An 11,412-nucleotide genomic window follows, 5' to 3' on the forward strand; every position below is an offset into this window, starting at 1 on the left:
TAATACTCTTTTTGTAAATAAATAAATAAATAATTGTGAGCATGCGGTGTAGGTATATGACAAACATAGCTCCATCTTTTATTTTATAACTATTGCATTCACGGTGGCCTTATTAGTAGAGCGACAGTCTGTGTAGCTATAGATCGCAAGTTCGATTCCTCTGCTGGCAGAAGAAAATGTTTATTGATTTTTATTAATATGTGCTACCTATAGGACATACTCTATGGATGACCTTAATATTATATTCTGCTAATGTGTGAACATGGAAATTTATAACTTTACTTTTTTTAAATGTAATATTCCTGTTAATCAACTAAATTGATATATTCTATTGCTAGTTTTATTGTATAAATATATAATCTTGAATTTTGTAAGTAGCTACTTTATAAAATACAATCGGGATATTGTAATCATACCGAAATTAGATGCGATAAAAAGGATTTCAAGTTAACCACATTTTTTTATAGATATAAATGTTTTTAATTCTATAGAGTATAGACTATAGTACAGTTTATGTGAATCATTCAATTAAGTTATAATACTTATTATTTACTCACTTTCAAAATGTCGTTAGTTGATTAAAATCTACTTTTATTAAATTTTTTCGCTATAATTGCCTAGTATGGAGTCTTCGCCACTGGGCTTCGTAGGACATAGTGTGTATAGTGACCGAAGATGCCCGAAGGTAAAACCTGGGTTACAAAAAACTATCCATGAGCAAAAGTACAAAACTCTCTCAATTGGTATAAAATAAATTATACAAAAATAACACAATAATAACAAATTATCGTAATTCAAAGTGTGTATAAATAAATTATATTATTAGTTATCTGCTTACACATTGTACCTGTGTATTAAGCGTTATCTATTTTGGTGTAGGTATTTATAATTGATTTTTTTTATATGTGACCATTTTTAACATGTTCATTTCTTTAACTTTATATTTACCTATCTAAAATCAAACAGTAGGCACACATAAACGTGTTGCATAAAATATATCGAAATACAATTTTTGTTTAGACTTTAGAGTAACTATGTAAAATTATTTCCTGCCTGTTGTCGACCAATGTCGTAAAATTTATAGTTTATTCACTGCATTAGCTTGGCTGAGGTATTTCCATGCTTTAATTTTACAGCAGTTTTGATTAAGTGAATAAAGATGTCATTCACGAGATTTTCTAATTTGAACATTGCAACCGGGAAATGAGTAGTACAGAATATGCGTTGCCAATCCAAATCATTCAAAGTTCAAGTCGTATTTACTCAACTATATGCTTTTGCAGACTGAACAATTAAAATATTATAAGAAGTACAACTTGTGCATCCCTTAACAATATTTTTATGAATTGTTATTCTCAAGGAAAGTGTAGATATAGTATTTGTGTCGATATTTTTGTATGGACTGTAATCTATCGTTGGCCTTTCGGATGGGTATGGTGAACTTGGGGACTCTGGGCACTAACCTTGAGTTGATGTAAGACCCAAGTCACGGTTATATATCACCACTTTACTTTCATGGCTTTGCAGGCCTGTGTTTATTGGATTTGTTGAATTTAATGTTGAATATTGTTGGTTTCGCTATAGATACGGCACTAGTTCAGGAGTTCCCGAAAGAATTGCAGATGGGCATGGTTTTGGATTATTAGATGGGGAATTAGACAAAATTGACTGAATCAATTACAATATAGGTAATATATTTTTTCTTTGATCATTGCTCATGAAATGCGGGTTGTAAATGATTTAAAACGATATATTATATTATATCGGCACCGATGTCTAATATTTATCAAATGTATTGTGTTAGTATGTTTTTCGTTTCTTCATATTATAATTCGTCGCCCCAAAAGCAAAAGGGCACTTGTGCATAAATTGAGTTTTGAGAAAAACGCATTTTAAGTATTTTTGGAGTGAAAAAAAATCGTGGAGAGGTTATTACTTAATATTTTGAAATGAAATTTCGAAAACATGTGACCTAATTACTCAAAATTGAAATGCAATTTTTAATTTTTTTTTATTCATTCATTTTTTGATTTTTAAGAGGTTTTAAGTCACATGTTATCTTTTTCCTATATGCATTTATGAATAGCTTTTTCTTCATCTTTTGATTTGCGAGCGTCCACTTTACGCTTATTGTGATAAGGCCCTTATTGTGATAAAGCGCTTATTGTGATAAGGCCCAAATAAATATTTTGGGCCTCTTTGTCCGCTGCCAACATGTTTTTAAATTTTTCACAAATTTAACAAGTGCCCTTTTCCTGCAACGAAATTATTTTTTTTGTACAAAGGCCCTTACTCACTTTTAAATAATTCCACTTGTTACCTTTTCCCTATATTATTTTTGTAAACATTGCACATAGTTCCTATAGTCGTGTACATGTTACCTTTTTCCTATACATTAATTAATGAAGATCAGTTTACAAGTACACACAACAGTGTTTACACAAGTATTTTTTATTTTATTTGCTCATTTGTGAATTCATGGGTGTTGCTTCACAAATGCCGTTTTGCCCATAATGTAGAGAAAAAAAATTACGAAGAAAACTGCATTCATAACTCAAAATCGTCAAAATTGCACATGTGCCCTTTTGCTTTTGGGGCGACGATTTGTAGTTGTCTTATGTTTCTTATTATAATTAATGTCTAAAAATTTAAATTTCTGTAACAGTAATAATTAAATTGGATACAGTAATATTTAAGATTCGTGTTCGTATTGCTAGTTAAATCTCAATTTATACTGAAAGTTCGTGAATTCTCGCGTTTCCATAAGAAGCGTCATCAGTAATTTTACCAAACTTTTATAAAAAAAATACCATCAAAAGAGTTCTGTCTAACACACACAAGTTTTTTCAAAATTTTCCAGCGGATATAGGTTCAAGTTTCGTCGGGTGTCGTATTTTTCTACAAAAAGATTTTTTCTAGTGTGTATATGCATGAGATGTTTTCAAATTATGTATCTTCAATATATAAAATGTTACATTCTCAAATCTTGTGTCTTATTCATTGAATAAAAGAAATGGTTCAATAAATACTCAGTTTGTCTTATTTTGCAAGTTGAATGTTGAATTAATGTCCAATAACTATATTTATAGCAACTATTCTATTTGTATTCTAATGGATTCAAGCTCTGTACTATTCCATTTAAGTCGTTTTTTGCGACCCGGGTTTCGCCTTTCGGCATCTTCAGGCTCCGTGTACACTCACCAAAGGTAAACACATACTGTCAGTGTGTGTTTACCAAGTACAGAGTACAGTACAAGTACAAGTACAGGTGTGTCAAGTACAGATCTCGAATCCATTAAAATTTAAATTCAAATTCCATTAAGTATCTTCAGTCGATAGTATTAATATTATTCTTTTTTAATTTGCATTTTTGTAATTTTCTTATATAAATCTAATATTATAATATAGTAATATAAAATATTATTAATTAAATAATTTACTCATTCTTCAATACCTACCAACACGATGGCACCAATAATTTTAGAAAGACTATATTCTCAAATCCAAATAACTATATTTATAAAATAAAGATTGTAATGTAATAATATGGGTATTTTTTAAACTTGTATCCTACTACCTATGTATGTTACTGTCATATTATATTTATTGAAGAATTACTTATTTAACACCAATAATACTGATGTTTCAAAAAAGTCTCAATCTAGCCTGCCATTTCTACGGCCACTGTAGTATACCATCCATAGGAATCATAGGATATATACAACGGACATGACCTAGGTCCTGAGATGACCTAAAATGACTAGAAAGCGATAGAGATTATTGAGAGTACCGTGTAGGTAGAGATTTCTTCCTGTATCAACGAAAATATAAAACAACATTACCACACGTTTTCTTAAGGGTATATAAAAAATGTCAATCTCCATAAATCATCGCGCAGATTTCCTATCAGCAAAGGAGTTCGACAAGGTGATAAAATCTCACCTAAACTATTTACAGCTACCCTTGAAGACTTATTCAGGCAACTTGACTAGAATGACAAAGGCATCCCCATAAATGGAGAATACCTGAGTCATCTGCGCTTTACCGATGACAGTAATTTTCTTGCAAGACTCAGAAGACCTTCAAAGCAGAATGCAGGAACTCGCTGAAGTAAGCAAAAAAATAGGTTTGAAAATAAATGTTACAAAGACGAAAGTCATGTTTAACTAGTTTGTTTAACAAGTGTCCATCGATGGGTGTATATTTTATGAAATTGTTCGCAGAGTAAAGCTAGGCTAGAGTGCTTTTGGCCGCCTGAATAATGTCTTCAAAGTTGACCTTCCACTGTGCCTAAAGCGCAAAGTGTTCAACCAGTATGTGCTTCCCGTGATCACATATGCGTGTGAAACAATAATCCTAAGTAAAAGAGAGATCCAGAAACTTAGAGTAGCACAACGTGGTATGGAAAGGTGCATACTGGGCATAACGTGAAAAGACAAAAAGAGGAATGAGTGGATAAAGAAGCAGACAAGGATTTGCGATGTAATAGAGTTTATTAAAAGCCTTAAATGGAGATGGGCTGGATACATAGCTCGAAGAAGAGCCATTCGTTGGATAAATCTAGTCATCCAGTGGCATCCAAGAAGTACAAAACGTCCGCAAGGTAGACCTAGAGGTCGCTGGATCGATGAAATGATAAATTTCTGCGGAAGTACGTGGCAACGCAATGCACAGAACTGAGAGAAGTGAAAGCAGCTTGAAGAGGCCTTCATCCAGCAGTGGATTGATTCAGGCTCATGATGATGATGATGATATAACAAATATACTTAATGCAGACTTTAAGAGTGATTTTTATTTTAAACCGCTACTTTTTTGTGGAATTATTTGTAATCGTTTAAGACTATGCTATCAATTTTCATCTTTCCGCAACATCATTCGTATTTCTGCGGTCATCGGGTTACTTCATCAGTGAATAAATATGGTCTTACATAGATCTTGTAGTCGACAATATTTTAGAATGGTTGACATAATAATAATATGTACATATTATATTCTTTTCATATTGCATTCAATTTGCATGGTTCTGATATTGAATATGGACTTTCTGTTTTTTAGTTTTGGAAATTTCAGGTTTCCATCTTGAGTCAAAAGGCTTTGATATACGACACAATAGCTCTAAATCATTATTATCATAATATTGTGTTTAAAATATTTTATCAAATATTTTCCGACCATCCAACAGTATGAAACTCGGTGAAAATGCTCATAATACATAATATGATAAATATATTTTATTAAATTTTAGGAGCGGTCTGCTGATATACAAATATGACATACCTATATTATATTCTTAGCATAGTAGGCATTCATTTTTTAATGAAAATACCACCACTTTGTGTCATACTTCGTCGACACTAATACAATGACCTCATCTATGATGATGACGTGTTTATCATATTTTAAGATTTTAAATGTATTTTTATCTTTATGTAATTTATTTATAGACGATTCGATGCGATTATTAAAAATATATCTGCATGGAAACATATTATCTGATAACAAAATCACTTTTTTTTAACATGATTTTGTTTTATATTGATATTATGCTAATTAATTTTTAGATTTGTCCATTCTTTAATAATCTATAATATCTAATGTATTTTTTTATACTAGGGTTATGCCAAAATAATTCTGAATTATTAATAAAACTAGTTTTTATTCAATAAAATATTACCCAACACTTAAATATGTACTGATATATTATGTATCCGAAGTATGTATTACTGAATTAATAAATGCCTAAATAATACTTATATAAAATGTGTAGGTAGTGAATACTTATTGTTTATTTTATAAAGCAATAATAAAATACATAATTATCAATCAGTTATTATAGCAAACACTTACTATCTATAAGAATTACCTAGCCCGTCTCTTGCAAGGCGTAAAATTAATTGACTAAGCTTTAAGTTTGTTAAAAATAAAACGCTTAAAGCTGTCACGCTGCCCTTTAGTTGGTCACGAACAACAGTTGTAATACTAATCTCAGTACACAGACAGTATGGATTATTTTAAAATAGATGTCGACACAAAGTCATCTCATCATGCCGCATGCCAAACTTCATAATCAAACTATTAAAATATATTCACACAGTTCAGTATTTAACTTTCGGACCGAGTTAAACGTGACAAAAGTTTAAATTATTCCCCATCACCATTGTAAAGTGTTTTTAATATTTTAGTAACTAACTATCCATTAAAAGATTTATATACTCATACTTTGATGTTTGGAAAATAACATTATGCTAAGTGTGTATTTTTTAAATGTTATAATGTTTTTTTACATTTTATTAATAGTTTTATTGTTTGTAGACATGTTTGTAATTAAAATTAAAATGTTATTTATTTTAGGTAAATAGGACAAGTTGGAGCATATCATTTCGTTTATAAGTATGTACCTACTTATTTTCGGCTTAACATACATTTTATTAAACCGTTATATGAAAAAAAAAGTGGTCATTGAAATAGCTATCAACTGTATTTACCAAACTGTAGAAATTAATAAAAATTATAACTCTTATCATATCGTAAATTGGAATTCTACCAAATAGTATTATGATTATTTTTTTTAATAAGTAAGTAGGTAGATAGGTTCTTATACTATGTAATGTATAAATGATATTATTTTCTTTTATTTCGTTATCTGTCAATTCATGGTGGAACTGCATTGTATTGTTGTTCAATTTAATAAAACGCATTTTTTTGTAGTACTTATTCCACTTAACACTCCACAAAAGTGGAATAAGTACTAAAAAAAATTGCGTTTAATTAAATCAAACAACTTATTTTTTTCGTTGGCTCCTACCATCATAATATGTGTAGATCTTAGCAACCTAATGAGAAGGTTTAATATTATTTTTTTACGGGATACCTATATTAGCCATATCCTCAATCTACAAGGCTTATGCTTTGGCCCAACGACTAACTACTTCACAGGTAGACACATTATGACGTGCAACTCGACCATCTTGTGCGCATTTTTTAATTCTACATATATATGATATTACATATATATACATTATTTGAATTGTCACATCGAAATTCTTTCATGCCAATCGATATGTACCTATATTAAATAAAAAAGATATTATTTTAAAATTATTTATTTATAAAAATATATTATAACATACACTTTGTATAAAAAGATGTATATTATTTTAAATAATAATAACAAATATTAATAACACTTATTACATAAATGACACATGTATTAATATATAATATATAACAATTAATAATATCACGCTTTATATCAACACGAGCTTCTATTATTTTAATAGAAATGTGTAAATATTTTAGGAAAATGGCAGGTAAATTAAATTAATGTAAATAATTTATCTAGTCGTATTTTTTTAATTAATCGTCTCCTCCCGTCATCACCTCCATGAATTCTGAAAATAACAAAAAAAATATTTACAGTTAAGCAAAAGAAAATATGTAATATATAGTGTTTTTCATTCGACTGTCGATTTAAATAAAAGTGTAAATTAAATAAAATGAAAGTTAACTATAGAATCTACATATTAATCGGAACGCGTTTTTTTCATGTTGTACAGAACAAATATTTCATAATATACGTAACTAAATTCATAGACACGTTTCATAATTGCTAAGCCATGGGTGATAATATAAGTTTTCAACTTTACAGAAGACATTTTAAATCAGAATTGTTGTACTCCAGTAATGTACATAATATACAACAAAAATGTTGTATCTTCATCGCGTTATATATTTTCTGACAGTTTTTTTGGATGCTTAAAATATCTAATAATAACCATATACTTAAATAAGTAATTTTCCATTACGTATTAAATGCTTAGCAATCATGGTTAATCAACAAAACTTTTATAATTAGGTGAAAATTTTTTTTATTTAGATATTATCGTAAACGATTACTTTGATAACAATATTTACTTGAACATCTTAAATATCCATTATTTAATCAAACTATTTTTAATATATTTATAAATAATTTTCACTTATATAAATATAATATGATTGCGATGGTAAGTAGTAAGTACTACCACATAAATTTCCATATATAAGATATTAGGTTATAATTACCATCAAAGTCTACTGTTCCCGATCCATCAGAGTCAATTTCCTCAATCATCATGTCGAGATCTTCAGCAGTGATTTTGTCATCCAATTCTTTAAGGATCTCTCTCAACACCGCCGTTGTGATGTAGCCGTTGCCTATTAAAGAAAACAAATATATAATACAGTACTGTTTGACGTTTTTGCACGTTAATTTATATAGTTTTCTGGTAGGTCTCGAAATAACTAGTTTTGCGAAAAGAATCAAAAAAATTACATTACAACCTTTAATGTAGAGAAATTATTGGTAATTATTTGAATTATTATTGTATTTTTACATTTTAAATTTTACATGTTAAAATTACAAAATATTAATATGCTGTGTTTTTAGGATTTCATCCATAATATTCGTATGACAGCAGAGTAAAATAAAAATATATAAAATACGCACAAAATCACAGAAATATTAATTGTAAATTGAATTTATTTTTAAATTATTACTTTATACTTATTTTGATTTGTGCATATTTAGTGCATTTTTTAAGAACACAGCTAAGAAAAAAATCTTTTAAAGTAGGTTGAAAATATAAAATTTTATTATGGTAAATTTTTAATGAAATTTATCTTATTACACGTAATCCGATGAAGATTTGAGCTGCCTTAGACATTTCTTAAAGTTAATACTAGTATTTATTATTGAACTTGCTCAAAATATCGGTTATTGTTTTAAACAAAGATTATAAATTTAATAAAATGAATTTACCGTGACGCACGTTTTTAGAAACATACATTTAGCAATTTGGTGAAGAAAAATTAAAAACTTACCCTCTTTGTCATACAATCTGAAAGCTTCCTTAAGCTCATTTTGCATGGCCTCAGCATCTTCTTCAACCATGAATCTTGAAGCTAGAGTAACGAATTCCTCAAACTCCAACTCTCCAGATCCTGAATAAGAGAATATATATTTTTATATAATAACTTAATATTATTAAATGTTTTATTTTTTTAAAAATTAGTTACAACTAAAACAGACTATATTATTATTACAATACCTAATAGAAAATTTAGCATAATAGATGCAAATTTTTAAATGTTATACGCTTTTTCATTAGTAAATTATTTTTTATTGCATTTTTGGAACATAATTTACCAATTTTTTAATCTTTAATTAATGAAAAAAAAATATTTTGATGTTTTCAAACCATCATATAATTTTCGTCCATTTCTTCCTTTGCTATTTAATATTACCAATTTGTGTTAATCAAAAGAAACACAGTATGTAGTAGGTACTAATTTAACATATTTTTTAACGATCAGGATAGATTTTATATACTTCACTCGTTCTGATCACTATCAAAAATGATGTCGAACAAATACTACATGTTATATCATATTTCAATTATTGATAAGATGTCTTCCCACAAATTGATAGCCAAATTAATACCCGTTGTGTGAAAGTATCAAAATTTCCTCATTATTTCTAGTTCATTTTCAACTTTACATTTTTTATAGCATGGCTTAATGATATTTATTAATATGATTTTTGAGATTAAGTACAAACCATCCTCATCAACTTCAGCGATAATATCGGCCAACATCTCCTCAGTGAGGGATATGCCCAACATGCCCAAGATGGTGCCCACCATAACCGTGCCAATGCAACCTTTCTTCTCTTGGTCGAAAGCGTCGAAGGCATTCTTCAGAACTTATGATGAAACATAAAAATATTATATACAGCTATACAAAAAAATGATGCAGGTTAGCACAGCTATACGAATAACATTTAAGTGTTTAACATATCTTATTCTATTAATTCATTAATTATTTTACTAAACTATAAACCACACATAATAATATTAAGGTGACAATACCTACAGAGTAGCTTTTCATAGATTTTAAAGATATAATTAAATTCTGTACCTATTAATTTAATAAAAATCTTTCATAAGTATCTCATAATATTATTTGGGTATGGTTAAACCCATTAATAATATATAACTTGCTGAATCAAATAAGATTGAATTAATTTCTTTCTTAAATATTATTTCTTTATTATACAACGTGATGGAATTCTATCAGTATTTTTATATTGATTTATCTCATAAATAACTCTCATTCAGCTTAATTTCACTAGGTCTTCTAAAACACTTATTTATATAACATTCGTTATATATTGAAAATTAAAAAATATTCCTTGAAAAATATCTTATGTTTTTATTATAGGTGAATTTCGAATATTATGATTTACTCACGGGCAACTTGTTCCTTGTTAAGTTCTTCCTGCAATTAAAATATTCAATATGTTTAATATAAATCACCTATTATTTTATTAATGAAAACATACAATACCACTAGTATTGTTTAGTTTTTAATGAAATATTATAATATGACAATTTAAATCTGTTTTTATATATTAAAGAAATTGTATACTATCATGCAGAGTATTGTAGGGAATACCCGTATAAATAGTAAATCATGTATTATTTATTGTCTGTAACCATAGATACAACAATATTGATTTAACTTTTAGTTATGTTGCACTGTTTTATCTTTTCAAAGATATCGTTATCATGACGTTTATCAAATATATTATTATACAGGTAGTAACATAAATTACGTTTATTAGCAGTACTGAAATCATAGCCACAAAAAACTGAATATGGGAATCGATAATTTCATCCACTCCAATTATTAATCCCGAAAGATAACAGAAAGTATAATTAAAAAATATCACGCACCATTTTTGTGTATTTGTGTCTGCTAGTAACACTTCAGAAAAACAGACCGAACGTGTACAGAAGTAAAGCAAGAATGAATAGGAATATCACTGGTTTCACTTGAATGTGTTGCCCTACTTGGCGTAATATGTCAACTAATTCAGCCAGGCTGATGATAGCACAACGACTTGATGAGCTCTGATGCTGGACCGAAGCCTGTACCAAGTCTTATACTAAGAATTCCCAAGCGGGTAAGGGGTCGGAGGGGGATTGTGGGATTTAATCCCGCAATAGTATTTGATCTCTAAGGTGTATTTCCGCACAGAATATCTATATCCCGGGCTGGGCGTTTGCCATTACGTATTTTGTAGGACAAGACCGAGACAGCAAGGCCATTGTCGTAATACTCGGCTGCCGATACGTCTCGTATCAGATTTTTTTATAGGGAATCCCCTTCGGATTAGGATATAATTAAAAGAATTAACAAATACACAACAACAACAAAATATATCTACCAGTACCTATGTAAAATACGACTCATTGTCATGGATACCCCAATAATACCGAAAATAGTGACTGCAGTGTAATAATCTTAATATAATTTATTATGACTATATCAATTAGTTATATACCTTAGATCAGTGATCCCCAACCCCCG

At 28.9% G+C, this 11,412-nt stretch overlaps 1 protein-coding gene across 1 annotated transcript; it reads right to left on the reverse strand.

The window, feature by feature from the left end:
- Window positions 1-7,141: 7,141 nt before the first annotated feature.
- Window positions 7,142-10,942, reverse strand: LOC147064586 (troponin C, isoallergen Bla g 6.0201-like). The gene is made up of 6 exons (XM_085958402.1): window positions 10,776-10,942; window positions 10,290-10,317; window positions 9,599-9,742; window positions 8,863-8,982; window positions 8,065-8,196; window positions 7,142-7,391 (listed from the first exon to the last, which is right to left on the reverse strand). The coding sequence occupies exons 1-6, from the start codon at window positions 10,776-10,778 to the stop codon at window positions 7,357-7,359; spliced, it is 462 nt and encodes a 153-aa protein (XP_085814528.1). The 5' UTR covers window positions 10,779-10,942; the 3' UTR covers window positions 7,142-7,356.
- Between the last annotated feature and the right edge of the window lie 470 nt (window positions 10,943-11,412).

The sequence above is a fragment of the Rhyacophila brunnea genome, unplaced genomic scaffold (genome assembly GCF_057557595.1).
Source record: "Rhyacophila brunnea isolate RB1 unplaced genomic scaffold, BYU_Rbru_1.0 scaffold_7, whole genome shotgun sequence".
In the NCBI taxonomy this organism is placed as follows: domain Eukaryota; kingdom Metazoa; phylum Arthropoda; class Insecta; order Trichoptera; family Rhyacophilidae; genus Rhyacophila; species Rhyacophila brunnea.

What these genes read in the sequence shown, in the direction of transcription:
- LOC147064586 (XM_085958402.1), bottom strand. An exon ending in TAACAAGGAACAAGTTGCCC is followed by an intron (nt 9,743 to 10,289) that starts GTGAGTAAATCA and finishes TTTCATCATAAG; the next exon opens with TTCTGAAGAATGCCTTCGAC. An exon ending in CGCTGAAGTTGATGAGGATG is followed by an intron (nt 8,983 to 9,598) that starts GTTTGTACTTAA and finishes TCTCTTATTCAG; the next exon opens with GATCTGGAGAGTTGGAGTTT.